General features: G+C 44.8%; 1 protein-coding gene across 8 annotated transcripts in view; it reads left to right on the top strand.

The window, feature by feature from the left end:
- Positions 1 to 20,037, top strand: part of HYDIN (HYDIN axonemal central pair apparatus protein) — a 1,718,235-nt gene that overhangs the window by 179,889 nt on the left and 1,518,309 nt on the right. For all 8 annotated transcript variants that reach the window (XM_033943280.1, XM_033943278.1, XM_033943277.1 and 5 more), the window contains one exon: positions 15,336 to 15,435. In XM_033943280.1, the coding sequence (XP_033799171.1) occupies positions 15,336 to 15,435 (100 nt within the window). The remainder of the gene's footprint in view (positions 1 to 15,335; positions 15,436 to 20,037) is intronic.

Here is a 20,037-nt window from a genome sequence, read left to right as displayed (position 1 = left end):
GCTTTACAAGGAGATTAAATTAATGTTTTGTCTTAGGATTGATCGGTTATGTCACACCGTGAAGCAGCAGAATTGTGAAACACTGTGCCGATCATTCTGGAGAGATAAGTTGTGTTTTCTATCTCGACATTATCATCTATAATAATAAAACGCTAAGCACACATGCACACTCTCACCGCGTGCTTCCCTGATCCCTGTTCTGTCGGGCTGTGGCGGTAGGAGTGCGTATGTGCGCCAGACAAGCCTCCCTGCTCTCCACCTCGCGGCTGCAGAAACGGCCCCACACTCTCGGCTCGCCTTCGTTCCGGAGCCGGTAAAGAAGAGCTCTCCCCAATCAGAAAAGCTACAGCACAGATCAGGAGGGAGGTTGCGGCAGCCTTCCTATTTCAGTGGCCGTATGTGGCGTACGCCATTACCCGGCCACCCTGGATCGCCATCTCGGCGGCGGCGGCACAGATGGAGGAGCGAGTGAGGCTGGGGAGGGAGGGGGAGCGGCGAACAGAAGGTTCAAATCCGCCCCTTCGCCTCTGAAGTTGATTTCCAGCTGGGGAGGGGGAGGGGAAGCAGATGGTCGGGGCCCTGGCTGTTTGGTCCGTGCGGCCGCTGTCAGGCGTGGGAAAGGAGCTGCCGACGGTAAGCCCGAACGGAGGCTTCAAATCTGCCCCTCTGAAGGTGATTTCCACAGGGGGAGGGGAAACGGATGGTTGGGACCCATGCTACTCGGTCCGTGCGGCCGCCCGGACATTTCTCTCAGTCAGCTGGTATCCTGCAGTTCCTGCACTAGCAGAGTGACGGTTGGAGAGAGGTTGTTCACTGCAAAATGATTTGGAATTTTCAAGTAAGAGACAGACATAGAAGGCCATTTTCGATGTGACATCTAAATCCGAGCTTAGATGTTTTTGGAGGTGTGTCCAAAAATCAGGTACAGAAATGGCCTTTTTCAAAAAAGCAAAATGTCTTTTTTTTCCTTCAAAAAAGACAATTTCTAGATATGTTCAAAAAAGGCCATTTCTAATATGTGCATCTATTTTTAAAACATTTATGGAGAAAAAAATACCGGCCAAAAGAAAAACACACAAAACAAGTCATTTTTAGTAGACTGGCCACAGAGCACTGCACTACAGTGAACTTCTTATAAAAAGGACCAGGTACATATTTTACCATAGCCCCCTGATAGAAACATGATGGTAGGTAAAGGCCAAATGGCCCATCCAGTCTGCCCATCCGCAGTATCCACTATCTTCTCCTCTCCCTAAGAGATACCATGGGCCTGTCCTATACTTTCCTGAATTCAGTCACAGTATTTGCTTCCACCAGCTCTAAGGTCAGGCTATTCCATGCATCTACCACCCTTTCTGTAAAAAAGTATTTCCTTAGATTATTCCTGAGCCTATCACCTCTTAACTTCATCCTGTGCCCTCTCATTCCAGAGCTTCCTTTCTCAAATGAAAGAGGCTCGCCTCATGTGCATTTACACCACTTTAGGTATTTATAACTCTTTATTTATAACATTTTTTTTATTACATCAAGTATGTAAACAGACAGACAGAAAGCGGCCAAGGAGAGAGTGAGAAAGAAAGAAAGAAAGACAGACACCCGTTAATGTAACGGGCTTAAAGACTAGTTTATTAATATTGCAGTAACAAAGGAGGTTTTTTATGCTGATGAGGTTATTACCCTGTACATCTTGGGCTACATCTGTGGGGTGGTAAGGGTTGAGTTCTGAGGCTTTTCCTCCTCTTAGTTTTTGTTTGAGCATGTGTGGGTGCATAATGTTTGTTTAGTACCTTGCACTGTTATATGAGTTATTTGTTGCTATTGGTGGATTATCCCTACTCTTGGGTCATTGAGATTATAGAACATCTGCTATATAATCCACCCCCAAAATTGGCAACTAGGCATAGGCGTCGCCCTCCACTGATTGAGCCTGACACAAAGGATGGGTCATTAGGAGAGGGATCTCCAGGAGAGCAGACTCAGGGGGATGGGTCTGTGAAGTGGGCAAACTTGATGGGCTATGGCCCTTATCTGTCGTCATTTTTCTGTTTCTATGTTTCTGAAATGTTATGGCAGGCACATACAACAAATGAGGCCACAGCCACCGCTTTCAGACCCAAAGCCAAGGCCTCAAACTGTCTCTTAAGGACTAAATCCATTCTGCAGTTCTGTGCATTCTTTAAAATTACTCCACCTTCACTGGGCAGAGAAGTACATTTGGTATCTTGTGCCACCAGCAAATCCACTTTAGGCGTGGACAAACAGCTGCTGAAAATCAGGAGCCATTGGGTATAATCTTGTCATAGTTCTAGACACCCTCAAGGAGCCATCCTAATGTTCCATTAGCATTGCTGCAATGTCCAGATGCGAAGGAAAAAATATGGTCTGAGCCTTAGAGCTGCTGAGTTGGTGGGGGGGGGGGGGGGGGGTTCAAGCTTTAATTCCTTCAAGGATTCTATAATGATTTCCAGCAAAGTTGCTGGTTTTAAAAGAACACACTACTCAACTCCAAAAAAAACAAACTGCCACAGATACTTCAAAAGACCCAATAAAAAGGCAGAAAAACAGTCTAAGGGTTCTGAGGGTGAAGACTGCGAGTAAAAAACACTATCAAAAGCAAAATAATCAGTAATAAATATTAGTGATGTGGGTAACCTCAGTGTGGAGGATCAGCGAAAGGCGAATTTCTCTGGTGTTTCACGATACAAGGCAAAGGCGAGTAAGCCCCTACCTGCACACCATCATCGGTTACCTCACGTGTGCATAAATCAAAATAAAATCATAGAAATCCAATGCCCTGATGCCAAGTTCAACCAAGCCCGGTTTCGGGAGCTTAGTGTCCCTTCATCAGGAACCCATAGATAAAAAATAACGATAACATAGCTTTGAGCCGGCTGGGAGGAAGGCGGAACTGGCAGAGTGAAGCGCAGTAGTGCTTAAAAACCAAGCAAAAGCAATGTCATGAAAAACCAGCCAACCAACATGAAGGAAGGAGGAGCCACACATTAAACAATCGTGTTCCACTCAATACATTCATTTAGTCCATGGGGGTGTACGGCCTGAAGATGAAAGATCCAAAACTATTCTCTAAGCTGTATGTAGGCCATCTTGTCACCCCTGAAGTGCTCCGGGAGCTGTTCCAAAACAAACTAAGTAAGTTCATAGAAGTCACGGCCCTTCTCTAAACAGTGGGGGACAAGGGGGGCAGATCTGACTGCTATGTTAATTCTGCTCTTATGCTCAGTCGGGTCTTAAATTTCCTACTAGTGCGTCCTACATATATTAGATTACATGGGCACATGATTATATAAATAACCCACTGAGATTCACATGTTGTATGACTCCTGAGCTGGTACTTGCGATGGGTCCGAGGATGCTGCCAACATGAAATGGATAAAGTATTACGGCACATGTTACAATGTCCACATGCCTGGTGGTTACCTAAACCACTCTCATTCCGGACAGTATGAGATGTTAATAGATTTTTCAGGTTCTTAGGGTGAAAAAATGCCATACAGGGAGGATCCTGAAAGATGGTATGAAACCCCAACATATGCCAATGCTTTTTGATAATCTTGGCCACCTGCTGAGCCCGAAACCGGGCTTGGTTGAACCTGGCATGGGGGCATTGGATTTCTGTGGTCTCCGTGCCTTCACAGTAAGAACTATGAAGACTTTTTGAAGATAAGTCGGCTGCTTTAGTTTGCTATTTCTTTGGGGGAGTTGGCTGGGGGGGGGTTTCTCAGAGTGATTTCTGCGATTTATTCACACCTGTGAGTTATTAGACATTCACTGTATTATCACTTATTTTGATTTATGCACACGTGAGGTAACCGATGATGGTGTGCAAGTAGGGGCTTACTCGCCTTTGCCTTGTATCGTGAAGCGCTGGAGAATTCTCCTTTCACTGATCCTCCATACTGAGGTTACCCACATCACTAATATTTATTACTGATTATTTTGCTTTTGATAGTGTTGTTTTGCTCAGGTGTTTTTTACTCTCAGTCTTCACCCTCAGAACCTTTAGACTCTTTTTCTGCCTTTTTATTGGGTTTTAAAAGAAGGCATACTATCGGGTCTTCTCCTTTGTCCGGGGCTGTCACAGACTCCTGACTGGTGATCCCTGGCTGAGACCATGAATCCTCCAAAACAGAGGAGGAAAGACATGGATTCTGATTCCCTAGTCCTCCCAGTCCTGCAATGGGAAACCACCCTTCGCAGGCACTGATATGTCCCTAGACAGTGCAGGTCACCCCCAGATAAGCCAGATAGGCATCAGACTCACAAGATCAGGGGTAAAGCCCTGAACAGGATGCCCAGAGGACCCCTGCAGGAAATCATTTTGTCTCCTTGTGGACTCCGAGACATCTGTACATTTGTGCTTCACTGAAGATGCCGAGTCACAAATCGAGGGCTCTACAGAGCTTTATTGACCCCCCAAAAAAACAAGTCACTTGTGACTCCATTGCCCTAGAACAGTGGTTCCCAAACCTGTCCTGGGGGACCCCCAGCCAGTCAGGTTTTCAAGATATCCCTAATGAATATGCATGAGAGAGATTTGCATACCTGTCACTTCCATTATATGCAAATCTCTCTCATGCGTATTCATTAGGGATATCTTGAAAACCTGACTGGCTGGGGGTCTCCCAGGACAGGTTTGGGAACCACTGCCCTAGAACAACCAGAAAGGGCTAAGCCCAGTGGTCCTATCCCCCTCACGTGACACACATCAAATGGAACTCAGATGCTCATCAGCCAGCCTTACAGTACAAATCTTGTTGCAGAAACCAGCTTCCCATCTGGTTTTACTGTCCTTTTGATGTTGTTTGGGCAACCCCCAGGTCAAGGAGGTCAGGATAGCAGATACTTGTTGCAGAAACCAGCTTCCCATCTGGTTTTACTGTCCTTTTGATGTTGTTTGGGTAACCCCCAGGTCAAAGAGGTCAAGATAGCAGATACTTGTTGCAGAAACCAGCTTCCCATCTGGTTTTACTGTCCTTTTGATGTTGTTTGGGCAACCCCCAGGTCAAGGAGGTCAGGATATCAAATAAGCAAACTTGTTGCAGAAACCAGCATTTCATCTGGTTTTACTGTCCTTTTGATGTTGTCTTGGCAACCCCCAGGTCAAGGAGGTCAGGATATCAGATAAGCAGACTTGAGGATACATGTCACGTAGTATGTTGAGTTTCAGTTACCCCCTGGCCATAGGCATAACAGTGGGTGACATCATCGATGGAGCCCTGGTACAGACACTTGAAAAGTGCATTGCCACTTTAAGAATTTAGAAAATTCATGATAAACCGCACCGTGCATGCGCGAGTGCCTTTCCCGTCCAATGTAGGTGCACAGCTCCTCAGTTCCATTTTTTGCGCAGAGCATTGAAATTGCATTTGTTAATGGTCTTTTTTTTTTCTACGCTTGCCTAATTTTTTTTTCTACGCTTGCACTAATTTTTGTCTTTCTTAATCTGTTTCTTTCGCATCTAAAAGTAAAAAATAAATAAAATTTAAACATTTTTTTTCTTTTCCAGCTGTCCGCGAGTTTCTTCCCGGCAGGGTCTTTATTCACGCCTCAGCCATCGAGTTTAATTTGGCTGAGGTGGTGTTCTTGGCAATGTCACGTCCGCTGATGGGATTTAAAAAGTGCGATCGGTGTTCTCGCACTATATCACTAATGGACCCTCATAGCTGGTGCCTGCAGTGTTTGGGTCCTGAACACCATGTTCAATCTTGCAAATACTGTTCTTCGCTGCAGAAGCGCTCTATAAAGAATCGAATTCTTCAACAAGAGAGACTCTTCAGTGTCGCCATGGACAGAGATGCATCGATGACAACGTCTACGTTAAAGTCACCGGCATCAAAGACATCGACACCGCTAGATGCACCAGCATCGACACCGGTGTTGCAGTACATCGCGCCCTCGGGTAAACCGGCTAAGAAGCCATCCCCTTCCCTTCCAGGGGCACAAGTCACAAAGAGATTGTGCCAATTCATGCCGACCAAATGTAAGTCCCTGCAGCGACTGGTTTCATTGTCGAGGGGTGCTTCGTCATCAGAGTCATCTTCTCCGGATTGTGTCGCAGCACCAGTGGTACCAATGACAAAGCTGTACCGGTGCTTACTTTGAAGCAGAAGCTTGATGCTTTGATTCATGAGGAGCTCGGGGACTAATTTCATTTGCTTCTCCCGATGCTGACTCCTCCGATACTGGTCCAGCCTGAACCTAACATTGCCATGACCTCCAGCGCTGTCAATGCTACATCTGTGCGTTCCAAGGACTCACGACATCAATCCAGTCCTGTTACCCTGACATTGAAGCATCGTTCTTCGAAACACCGATCTCTATCTATTCCACATCATTCGTCATCTTCCAGACACTCTGACAGGAACTCCATGAAGTTCGGAAAGGTGTCCCAGAAACAAAAACATTCGGAGACTCTGACACCAGACTGGCACTGGTCGAAGCACCGTTCTCCTTCTCTGCTGCAAGACTCTGATTTACAGGATGACTCTGATCCCAATCTGTCACCTTCTACTACCGAAGCTGATGATTCTCCTGCATCGAAATCTCTGAGGCATTCTCCACCTAGAGCTTCTTCTCCCACTGAAAAGCTTTCCTTTACTCGATTTATTCGGAAAATGGGAAAGGATCTTTCGGTGAAATTGGAGGCTGATTCCAACTACAGTAAGGAGTTTCTAGAAACTTTGGATTACGATCATCTTCTCCTAAGGACATGCTCAAGTGCCCTTTGCATGGGATTTTGAGAGAGACTTTTTAGTAGAATTTGGAATCTCCTCTCTCAGTACTGGTGGCACCCAAAAAGTTAGATTCTCCCTACAAGATAATTTGTCTCCCGGGATTTGATAAATCTCAACTCCCTCATCAATCCCTTGTAGTGGAGTCCACTTTGAAAAAATCTACTCCATCAAAGGTTTATGCGTCAGTTCCTCCTGGTAGGGAGGGCCGTACTATGGACAGATTTGGATGGAAGCTCTATCAAAATTCCATGTTGGCTAATAGAGCTATCAACTACAATTTCTACTTCTCATGCTACTTGAAACATCTCATGAAGCAGTTTCCTGCATATCAACATCTAGTGAGCACTGCCCTACAGTTGAGAAAATATTTTGTTCGTTCAGCTTATGACATTTTTGAACTCATGTCTAGAGCCTCTTCTATCTCTGTAGTCATGAGGAGGTTAGCGTGGCTGAGTCTCTGACATGGACGTTAACTTGCAGGACAGGGATTCGCTGCTGAGGGGCACTGAGGGTCCAATTTGTAGATCAGACCTGCTATCAAGAGAGGTCTGCTGTTTGCCAGGGACCAGGATCCGGGATGTAACCACTTGCCTGGACAGACTCATCAAGCCCCGTGACCACTTCCCCATGATTCTCATCCACGTCAGAACCAACGACACCGCCAGGAGCACCCCGGAGAGCATACCTGAAGACTTCAGAGCCCTGGGTGAGAAGCTGAGGAGGATGGATGCGCAGGTGGTCTTCTCCTCGATCCTTCCAGTAAGGGGCAAGGGCAGTGCCAGGGAGGATCGCATCCAGAGGGCAAACGACTGGCTGCAGGGATAGTGCAAGGAGATGAACTTTGGGTTCTTGCACCATGGAGAGGCATTGCAAGGACTACAGGGACCAGACAGGTTATACCTGACCAGAAGAGGGAAGAACGTCCTTGGACACCGTCTAGCCCGCCTACTACACAGGGCTTTAAACTAGGTAAGTTGGGGGAGGGTACGGGCACAAACAACCTACCTGGCGGGCTAAGCTGCCAATACTTTTTTGAGACTAAGGTAAGTAAACACCGATCTGGGTCAGGGGAGAGTATACACACTTTCGAGTCTGGGGTTGGCTCACATTATAATTCTGGGTCACATTGTAATTCTGGGTCTAAGGGGAGTACACATTGTAATTCTGGGTCTAGAGGGAGTACACATTGTAATTCTGGGTCCAGCGAGAGAACACACATTGCAAATTGTATTAAAGGAGTTCAAGTAGCCCAAGCGGGAATACCTCCACAGGGTACACACATTTCCGAGTCTGGGATAGGAACACACTAATTCTGGGTCTGGGGAGTCCGGGATAGGTGCACGTTGGAGTACTGTGTGCAATTCTGGAGGCCACATTACAGTAAAGATGTGCGCAGAATTGAATCGGTTCAACGGACGGCCACCAGGATGATCTCGGGACTCAAGGGTCTCTCGTACGAAGAGAGACTGAACAAATTGCAGCTCTACACTCTTGAGGAACGTAGGAAGAGGGGAGACATGATCGAAACATTTAAGTACCTCACGGGACGTGTCGAAGTGGAAGATGATATTTTCTTTCTCAAGGGACCCTCGGCCACAAGAGGGCACCCGCTCAAACTCAGGGGCGGAAAATTTCATGGCGACACCAGAAAGTATTTCTTCACAGAGAGAGTGGTTGATCATTGGAACAAGCTTCCAGTGCAGGTGATCAAGGCAGACAGCGTGCCAGACTTTAAGAATAAATGGGATACCCATGTGAGATCCCTACGAGGGTCAAGATAAGGAAATTGGGTCATTAGGGCATAGACAGGGGGTGGGTAAGTAGAGTGGGCAGACTTGATGGGCTGTAGCCCTTTTCTGCCGTCATCTTCTATGTTTCTATGTTGTAACTCTGGGTCTAGGGAAAGTACAAAACATGCGAATAATGCCAAAGGTGTCCAAGTAGCTCAAGCGGGAACATCCCCACTGAGACATAACAAACATACAACATGGAGGGCTATGTACGTAAACGCCCACAGTCTGGGAAACAAGATCCTGGAATTAGAAACAGGAATGCCGACCTGGATGTGGTGGCGATATCTGAGACCTGGCTCACGGACTCCCACGGGTGGGACATGGTCATACCGGGTTACAACTTGCTTCGCTGGGACAGTGAGGGTAAAATGGGAGGAGGTGTAGCATTATATATTAAAGATGACATTAAGGTCAATAGAATCACAGATGTCCACTACACTGGGGAATCCCTTTGGGTAAATTTGGCCAGAGGGAAGGACAAATGCCTGTATCTTGGCGTAATATACAGACCCCCAAGACAACAGGATGACCTAGATATGGAATTAATCGGAGATATAGAGAATATCACCTTGCGTGGGGACACAGTATTGTTAGGTGACTTCAACATGCCTGATGTGGATTGGGACATGCTTTCCTCTGCTTCCGGCAGCAGCAGGAGGCTATTAAACTCTATGAAGGGAGCAAGACTCAGGCAACTGGTGTTGGAACCAACAAGGGATCAGGCAATACTGGACCTGATACTTACCAATGGAGAAAGTGTCACAGAGGTCTCGGTGGGCGACACATTGGCCTCCAGTGACCACAACATGGTATGGTTCAATCTCAGGAAAGGTTTCACTAAATCTACCACACTGACCAAGGTCCTCAAATTCAAGGACACAAACTTCAAAGAAATGGGGAACTTCATTCACCAGGTGCTACAAAGCCAAGCAGAAACCGATAACGTGGAAGAAATGTGGTCGACTTTGAAAGCCACCATACAAGAACCAACAAAACGCTATGTTAAATCAGTAAGTAAACGGCGAAGGAACAATAAGCCACAGTGGTTCTCTGCGGAGATTTTGGACCTCATCAAGGAGAAGAAAAAAGCATTCATCTCTTACAAACAATCAGGGAAACAGGACTCTAGGGAAGTCTATCTGGCCAAGTCAAAAGCCATCAAAACAGCAGTTAGGGAGGCCAAATTCCGCATGGAGGAGTCTCTAGCGAAGAACATCCAGAAAGGAGATAAATCCTTCTTCAGGTATATCAGTGACAGAAATAAGAACTCAGGCGGGATAATATGTCTTAGGAAACCAGACGGAGACTATGTAGTAGCGGACTCAGAAAAAGCCCAACTGTTAAATGAATACTTCTGCTCAGTCTTCATCCGCGAGGCGCCAGGACTCGGCCCTCAGCTACAGACAAGGGTTGACGCAGATGATCCATTTAGTAATTTCGAGTTTACACCCAGCGGTGTCTACTGCGAGCTGTCAAAGCTTAAGGTTAACAAGGCAATGGGGCCTGACAACCTACACTCCAGGGTGTCTTGGCGGAACCGCTATCCGCGCTCTACAATCTCTCCCTTAGTACGGGTAACGTCATTCCACTCCACAAGAAAGGCTCCAAGATGGAGACAGCAAACTACAGACTGGTGAGTCTCACATCAATAGTGTGCAAACTAATGGAAACTCTAATCAAACGCCAATTGGATACGATCCTGAACGAGGAGAATCTACGGAATCCCCGTCAACATGGATTTACTAAGGGGAGATCCTGCCAATCCAACCTGATCAGCTTCTTTGACTGGGTGACGAGGAAGCTGGATGTTGGGGAGTCCCTGGACATCGTATACCTGGACTTCAGTAAAGCATTCGATAGCGTACCACACCGCAGGTTGCTGAGCAAGATGAGTTCAATAGGATTGGGCAAAACATTGACGAAATGGGTTGGGAACTGGCTTGGAGGTAGGCTTCAGAGGGTAATGGTGAACGGCACCCCCTCCGAAATGACGGAGGTAATCAGTGGAGTGCCGCAGGGCTCGGTCCTGGGCCCGATCCTATTCAACATCTTTATAAGAGACTTGGCAGAAGGGCTCCGAGGTAAAATAACATTCGCCGATGACGCCAAACTAAGCAATGTAGTGGGCAAAAGCACAACAGACATAAATTCAATGTCCGACAACATGATGCACGACCTACTCCTACTGGAGCGCTGGTCTAGGTCCTGGCAACTCAGCTTCAGTGCCAAAAAATGCAAAGTCATGCACCTTGGCAGCCAAAATCCATGCAAGACTTACACCCTTAATGGCGAGATCCTAACAAGAACTGAAGCAGAACGAGACTTAGGGGTGATCGTCAGTGAGAACATGAAGACTGCCAATCAAGTGGAGCAAGCTTCATCCAAGGCAAGGCAAATCATAGGTTGCATACGCAGGAATTTCGTCAGCCGTAAGCCTGAAGTCATTATGCCATTGTATAGATCCATGGTGAGACCCCACCTGGAGTACTGTGTGCAATTCTGGAGGCCGCATTACCGTAAGGATGTGCTGAAACTGGAGTCGGTCCAGAGAATGGCCACCCGGATGGTCTCGGGACTCAAGGATCTCCCGTAAGAGGAACAGCTGGATAAGTTGCAGCTGTACTCACTCGAGGAACGCAGAGAGAAGGGTGACATGATCGAGACATTCAAGTATCTCACGGGCCGCATCGAGGTGGAAGAAGATATCTTCTTTTTCAAGGGTCCCGCAGCAACAAGGGGGCATCCGTGGAAAATCAGGGGTGGGAAACTGCACGGGGACACCAGGAAATTCTTTTTCACTGAAAGGGTGGTTGATCGCTGGAATAGTCTTCCACTTCAAGTTATTGAGGCCAGCAGCGTGCCTGATTTTAAGGCCAAATGAGATAGACACGTGGGATCTATTCATAGAGAAAGGTAGGGGAGGGTCATTGGGGTGGACAGACTAGATGGGCCGTGGCCCTTAACTGCCTTCTATTTCTATGTTTCTTTGTTTCTATGACAGGCTAGCCAACGTCCTTTGCTTAGGGGATGAGCTTTTTTGGGACTCTACAGATTTGGCAACCCAAAAATTCTCGGCTCATGAAACTCAATGGAACACCTTAGTTAAACCTAAGTCCAAACCCTCATCATAGAAACCTTTCAGACCTGCTTCATCTTATCAGAGGCGTTTTTCAGCCAAAGCCTCTGCTCCCATAAAACCTCAGCAGAAAAAGCAAAGGCAGCAATACCCTCCCAAAGTCCAACATGCATTAACTGCCAAGTCAACTCAGTTTTTTGACCTGCTGATCGAGAGCATACTGCCAACCACTCTGCTACAGCCTCTACCTCAGCCAATTGGAGGTCGCCTTCAACTCTATTTCCATCGTTGGGAGCTCATCACCTCCGATCTCTGAGTTCTAAAAATCATGAAGGAGGGTTACTCTCTACATTTCATCACCATCCCTCCAGATCATCCTCCAAGACATTCTGCTTCCAACCCTCACCAGTCCTCTCTTCTTCTTCAGGAAGTTCAATCCCTTCTTCTCCTCAACGCCATCAAAGAACTACCTCCAGATCAGAAAACCCAAGAGTTTTATTCCTGATATTTTCTGGTTGCGAAGAAGATGGGAGGTCTCTGTCCGATTTTAGATCTCAGAGACCTCAACAAGTTTCTAGTCAGAGAGAACTTTCACATGCTATCTCTAGCCACTCTATATCCTCTCTTAGCTCCCAACGATTGGCTATGCTCTCTGGATCTCAAGGAAGCCTACACCCATATTTCAATTCATCTGTCTTCCAAGAAATAACTCAGATTTCAAGTGGCATGTCACCACTATCAATACATGGCCTTGCATCTTTGCCCAGAGTCTTCACCAAGTGCCTGGTTGTGGTAACAGTGGCCTTCAAGTCTTCCCCTATCTGGACGACTGTTTCATAAAAGACCCTTCATGTCAAGTTGTGCTAGTGACGAATCGCATCATCTTGTTTCTTCAGCTTCGTTCATCTCAAAGACTTCAATTCATCTGGCTATTCTTGACACTACTTAGATGAGCGCGTTCCTTCCACAGGATCGTCAGGACTTTTACTTTACCTCTGTCACCAAGTGGTCCAGCTCCAATCCATTTCAGCCAGATGAATGATGGTTCTTCTCGGCCATATGGCTTCCACAGTCCATGTGACTCCTCTGGCGAGGCTCCACCTCAGAATACCTCAATGGACTCTGGCCTCACAGTGGTCTTAGGCGACCGATCCTCTTTCACAACACATTTCTGTGACATCGTCTCTTCAATGGTCGCTTCAGTGGTGGATGATCTCCAATCTCTCCTGAGGTCTGCTTTTTCAGCTGCCTCTTCATCAAAAAGTATTAACCATGGATGCATCAGCTTACACCTGGGGGGCACATCTGTATGGTCTACAGACTCAAGGCCATTGGTCCATCACAGAGTAAAAGTTCCATATCAATTTTCTGGAACTCAGAGTGATTTATTATGCTCTCAAAGCTTTCCAGCATCTCATAGACAAGTCCTCTTGCTTTGCACGGACAATCAAGTAGCGATGTATTATATAAACAAGCAAGGAGGCACAGGATCTCTCCTTCTTTGCCAGGAAGTTCAAAAGATTTGGATTTGGGCAACTGCTCGGAACATCTACCTCAAAGCAGTCTACATTCAGGAGGTACAGAATTACTTAGCAGACAAGCTCAGCAGAATTCATCAACCTCATGAATGGATGCTCAACTGTGCAACTCTCCATTCCATATTTGCTCAGTGGGGCACTCCTCAAGTGGACTTGTTTCTATCTCCCCACAACAACAAGTTGCCCCAGTTCTGCTTCAGACTTTACTCAAGTCTGGAGGTAGATGCATTTCTACTGGATTGGACATGCAAGTTTCTCTAAGCGTTTCCACCTTCTCCTCTCATTTGAAGACTCTTGTCAAAGTCAAGCAGGAGATTGTCATCATGATCCTCATAGCTTCTCGGTGGCCCAGACAGCCTTGGTTCTCCCTTCTACTTCAACTCAGTGCCAGGGAGCCTATGCCTCTGCTGATATTTCCATCTCTTCATACGCAGTCACGGTGCACTTCTACATCCCAACCTTCAGTCTCTACACCTGACAGCTTGGTATCTCTCGGGATGAATCCAGATGATCTTCACTTTTCTCAGTCTGTTCATCTTATTCTAGAAGCCTGCAGGAAACCTGCCATCAGTAATGTTATCAGCAAAAGTGGACTTGTTTTTCTTCTTGGTATCTTCTTCATCATTATGAGTGAGATTAACTGGAACAAGGAAAAATATTCTGTTATGCAGGATCTAGTTTGTAGAATAGGCTACCAATTGAATTGCAATCGATGGATAGTTATTTAGGATTTTGCAAGTTATTGAAATTGTGGCTCTTCATTAACACTTTGGCACTGTGAAGTAAATAATATATTCTTGTACAATCCTACTCTGTTCCTGTACAAGTGGGTTATTTTCCCATACTCGCCAGAATGGAGTGTGGAGTTACAAGAAAGAAAATTAGCAAAGGTAAGAACTTAATCTTTCATTATGGTAAGGTCATGAGAAGTTCAGAATGTTTTGGGTATCAATTTTTAATGTAATTTTATATTGTGGATGAGGGGATTAGTAATGGGGTAGAAAGTAAATGACAATTTTTGTTGGGTTAATGTTATGGATATGAGGATCATGTAGTGTATTTGCAGTTATTGTATAACGAGATGTTAAGATTTTTATAAAATGTATGATGAGATGTTTTTAGAATTGTAAACAGCTATAACACTCTGGGCTACTTTTACAAATCCGTGGTAGAGGTTTCTACTTTGAGCCATTGAGATTTGAGACTCATAGGAATTCTATGAGTGTTAGAGCATTTACCTCACCTGCCCTTGATAAAAACCTCTACTGTGGCTGTGTAAAAGCTGACGTATGATTTTTAGTGGTTTATCAAGTAGTAAAATTAGATCAATTCAACTCAATACTTTCTACTTTACTGAACTTTACATCTCAAATTCAGTTTAAAAATACGCTGTTGAAGTGTCTTTATAGCTTAACTGGCAATCACAGTTTTATTTATTTTAGCTGTTTTCTTAATAAGTAAAATTCCCCGAATCTAATTTATTTTCTGTGTTTGTTTTGAAAGAAAGCTCAATAGAATAGAGACTGTCTCTAAAAATGAAAATGCACAAATTCAGTCCTGGAGTGCTGCAAACAGGTCATGTTTTCAGGATGACCCTAATGAATATATATGAGTTAGATTTGCATGCAGATATTTCTCATACATATTCAAGTCCCTCACTCCTTCAATTCATGAGTATCGCAGTGCTTCAAACTATCTTTCCCATCACCACAACAAGTTTGACAGAAGAAGATATTTGAGGCCACCTTTGACTACCAAGGACCTCTTATCTGGAACAAACTGCCACATACCTAAGACAACCCATCACTTACCTAGATTTCTGGAAAAAAATTAACATATCTCTTCTCTCTATAGGCATGCTCCTACCCTTCTCCTTTTCCCCCTAACGACCACAAGACCGAGCTTAAACAGGTAACTTGATCTAACTCTTAATGTAAACTGCATTGATTCCTTGTAGAGAACTACAGTATATAAGACACTATTGCATTGTATTAGGGATATCTTGAAACCTTGACCTCTTTGCAGCCTTATAGGTCTAAATTTGTGCACTCCTCTCTTATATGTATACTATTGAATATGTCTAGTAGAGCTATAAAAATGATTAGTAGTAGTACTGTATTAGTAATTTTTTCAGTGCAAATAATGTTTTTTTTTAAAAATTGATTTTTCACAGGAAGGAGACATTTGGCCAAATTCTACATTTGATGTTAATGTGGTCTTCAAACCCCAACAGGCACAAATGTACCAAAGCACAATATATTGTGATATTACAGGTAAGAAATTGTTCCACAGAACCACAGGCACATACTATATGTGTATATTACTATCTATATAATAAAACCGTAGGTGGCGCATGCGCAGTCTTATCGGCGTGCTTCCATGATCCGTATGTCCGTGGCCGCCAAGACTGCAGCATGCCCCGCTCTTACTACGGCCCCACTGCCCTACACTCTCCAGAAGGACTGGACTGTACGAGTCCCCAGCAGAAGCGCGTTGGCTCGAGCCACTTCTCATCTCTGCCTTGATTACACATAACAATAAAAAATGCCCCAGACGTTAACACCAGCCAGAGAGCAAGAGGAGCGCCTGCGATCCACTGTCACGTGAGCCCTGCATTTGACACATAGGAAGTGTGCATGCGCGGCTTACGATTCTTTGAAAGACGCGGCGGTGGCTAATCTCACGATCCCCGCCTGTGTTGGACTTCCGACGCAGGCGGGGATCATGAGAGGAGCCACCGCCGCATCTTTCAACTAAAAAAAAAACAAAAAACCAAGGCGGATGTCGGCCCGATGGCTGGAGTTCACCGCTGAGTCCGGTGAGGAGTGCTTCCCTCAACAGGAACCGTCGGGTCTAATTCAAATACTCCCAGCAGGTCGGGAGGGGGCGGAGCAGGCTCGCACGCCTGGCGCAGACCGGACAGGAACTAGACTCCCTGCAGGAGCCATCCTGTTGGCTGGAGATCACCGGACTGGACAGGGGGAGCAGGTAAGGGGGTGCTGCAGTACAGGAGGAGCGGGGAAGAGGTGATTCTGGACAGGGGGGGAGGCAACAGGAAGGGAGGCCTACTGCTGGATAGGGGAAGCAGGGAAGAGGTACTGCTAGACCGGGAGGGGGGGGGATAAAAGGAAGGGAGAAGGGCTGCTAGCACCCGTTAATGTAACGGGCTAAACAACTAGTATATAATAATAATAATAGGGGAACTGGAGAACTTTTACCTGAGGGAACGAGGGATTCCTGTGGCTGCCCCCGTGTCTCCTGCAGTAGCGGTGACTTCTTTGTTGTAACTACCTGCAGGCATTGACTGAGACGGACCCTTGACGTCATTGGGTCCGTCTCGTATTGGATTTAACCGAGCCGCCGCCGCGGACAGTTTGGGAACTGGAGAATTTTTACCTGAGGGAACGAGGGATTCCTGTGGCTGCCCCCGTGTCTCCCGCAGTAGCGGTGACTTCTTTGTTGTAACTACCTGCAGGCATTGACAGAGACGGACCCTTGATGTCATTGGGTCCATCTCATATTGAATTTAACCGAGCCGCCGCCGCGGACAGTTTGGGAACTGGAGAACTTTTACCTGAGGAAACAAGGGATTCCTGTGGCTGCCCCCGTGCCTCCCGCAGTAGCGGTGACTTCTTTGTTGTAACTACCTGCAGGCATTGACTGAGACGGACCCTTGACGTCATTGGGTCCATCTCGTATTGGATTTAACCGAGCCGCCGCCGCGCAGCCACAGGGCATGGACGAAGGGGTATGCCCAAAGTGGCACGCCAAGCCCCTTGGGAGCCCCTTGGAGCCACGAGGTGCTGGGGAGCTGGAATTGAACATTGATGGTAACTATATAAGGTTAATGCTGTGTCAACATGGGGAAAAGGAAAATTAAACCGAAGAGTTCTACACCTGCTATTTCTGGCCCCATGGATAGGCATCTAACATTAGCAACTGGAAATTCTGCCGTAGTACCAATTAATATGAACTCTTCCTTGTCTGGTGCTTCTATGAGTCCCCTCGAACGATCTCCTCCCCTTCATCCAGTATCTGATGAAAGTAGGAATATTGTTCCTGCTATATCCCCCGAACAGGCGGTAACCTCCACTCAGACTAATAAACTGGTTTATTCAGAAATACCTAAAGTTTTGGATTTTTTAGGTCTAGCGGAGGAACAATCACCTACGGTGGAAACAAGATATTACTCTCAAAGATTTGTGGTTAGGCATCACTACGGTTGAAGGGTTTCTTAGGTCAACGATGAAACAAATGGGGGACTTTTCACAATCTCTCATGTAAATTAGAAAATGTGGATTCCAATTTAAGCTGTTTGGATAAACTTTTAAACGTTACGGAAGCTCAATGTAACACATTACAAGCTGTCTCAGTCTCTGCTGTTAAAGATTCTACTGTGATACATGCTAAAATAGAATCTATGGAAAATATGAATAGAGTGAGAAATCTCCGCTTGGTCAATTTCCCTGTAACTCATTTATCACCTGAAATGAAATCTCCGCTTGGTCAATTTCCCTGTAACTCATTTATTATCGCCTGAAATATTGTTAAAAATTTTTTTTTAAGAAATACTGCCCAATGCGGAGAATTTTCCAATAAATAATTATTATTATGTACCTCAAAAAAAAAAAGAATCTGCCCAAGAGGTGGACCATCTGGTCACAACAGAAATCAACTTAACTGAATTTTTGGAAGATACTCAAGATGTGATTCAGAGTCGGTCTACCTTGGTGATAACATGCCTGAGTGAGATAGATAAAATGTTAATCATGAAACTTTACTTTAAAAACAGGTTAACTAAATTTTGTGGTGACTTAGTCAGGATTTTTCCTGATGTTTCTAGAGCTACCCAATGTAGAAGGAAAGAGTTTTTGAGGTTAAAACTTAGAGTTTTGGCCCTAGAGGCATCTTTTTATTTAAAATTTCCTTGCAAATGTTTAGTTAAGTTACATGATGTTGAATATGTCTCCTGGGATCCCATTCAATTACAACAATTTCTAGTTGCTCGCGAGCAGAAATAAGTATTATTCTTCTTGTATGTTTCATTGCTAAGTTATTGAGGAGGAAGTATCCCTAAAACAGTAAGGAATGATACAAGGTTCACGTAGGTGAACTGAAAATTACTTCCTTTATATTTTCTTTTATTTTTTTCTTGTTGAATTTAGTATCCTGTCTCCCCTTTTAGTGGGCTTAAAAAGGATTTATGTATGATGTATTATGTACTTTTGTTTGTAGATTCTCTTTTTTTTCCTTTGTATTATTGGATAATGTATTATTCAAATTATAATAAAAAACTTATTGAACTTAAAAGAAAAATAATAATAATAACTTTATTTTTGTATACCGCAATACCACGAGCAGTTCAGAGCGGTTTACAGAGGAAGAGACTGTACACAGACAGCGAAGTTACAAAGAAAAGTTTTCTAATTACATTGGTAAGCCGGGAGTAGCTAGGTCTATCTGGAAGTGTTTCAGAGAAGTTGCAAGGCAGGAAGGAGTCAGAGGAATTTGTCAAAGAGATAGGTTTTAATTGATTTCCTGAAGGATTGGTAGGAGGATGAGTTGGAAATGAGGGTAGTTAGATATTTATTCCATTTGCCTGCTTGAAATGACAGTGTTCTGTCAAGGAATCTTTTGTAGATACAGCCTTTCGGGGAGGGGAAGGCGAACAAATAGGCATTACATGTGCAAGTAGTGCCTGGAAGGTCAAAATGATGCGATAGGTAGATTGGGGATAGACCAGTTATGGTTTTGAAGCAGAGGCAGGCAAACTCGAAGATGACCCTTACCTCCATCGGCAGCCAGTGTAGTTTTCTGTAGTAAGGGCTTACATGATCGGATTTTTTGAGACCATAGATGAGACGGATGGCTGTATTCTGAATGATTCTCAGTCGTTTGGTGATTTTCTTAAAGGATCCCAAGTATATGATATTGCAATAATCTAAGGTGCTTAAGATTAGAGACTGAACCAGCAAACGAAAGGAGAGGAAGTCAAAATAGTGTTTGATGGTGCGAAGTTTCCAGAGGGTGCCAAAGCATTTTTTAACTTGAGCATTAGTATGATTTTCAAATGACAGGCATCGGATTTTGATGGTAGGGTTGATTGGGTAGGTTAACCCATTTAATTTCAAGGAGGTGTTCGTTAATTTGTGGTTGGGACTTGCTAGGAAAAGCTTGTTTTTTTCTGGGTTCAGTTTTAGTTTGAATTGAGTGGTCCATTGTTCTACCCTAGCTGTTTTTAAATCAATTTTTTCATAACAAAAATACAAGTTGGGAAAGTGCAAGGTATGGCTCAATGAATTCTTTCCAACCCCTTTGCATATATGTAAGTGTGATTGGGTATACCTTTATGCACATCTGTGCTGTCTGTGTGCATCTTTATTCTTGGGGGAAGAATGTTGAATGGAGCGGTAGCCTAACATTCTGTTGTTTTGGAAAGAATAATGAGACCAAGGGGCCCTTTTAATAAAACATGCATGCTAACAGAATTAGCACTCACTAAATGCTAAGAAGTTCATAGGTATAAAATGGGCTTCTTAGCATTTATTGGTTAGCATACACTAAGCTTTAGTAAAAAGGCCCCTAAATGTGATAATTTCCAGTGCAATAGGTGTGTCATTCTAGACAAGCAGGTAATTCCCCCATCACCATGAGCTCTGCAGAAGGAATCCACCCTGAATTTTTTTTCTGTAACCTTCTTACTTCACTGGAAGTTCTACTGCCACCTACAGTTTTTTTCCTTGTGCACGTGAACCTGAAGGAATATTTCTGTTCAGCTCTCCCTTTTTCTTTATTTTACTCAATGTTTTTCAGTTAATTTGCAATGGTTTCGGTGCTCGGAGCTTACCAGTTTCAGGGTCAGCTCTGCTTGCATG

The sequence above is a fragment of the Geotrypetes seraphini genome, chromosome 4 (genome assembly GCF_902459505.1).
Source record: "Geotrypetes seraphini chromosome 4, aGeoSer1.1, whole genome shotgun sequence".
Lineage (NCBI taxonomy): Eukaryota > Metazoa > Chordata > Amphibia > Gymnophiona > Dermophiidae > Geotrypetes > Geotrypetes seraphini.
Note: the sequence above shows the minus strand (reverse complement) of the source record. Positions and strands in the feature narration are given on the sequence as shown.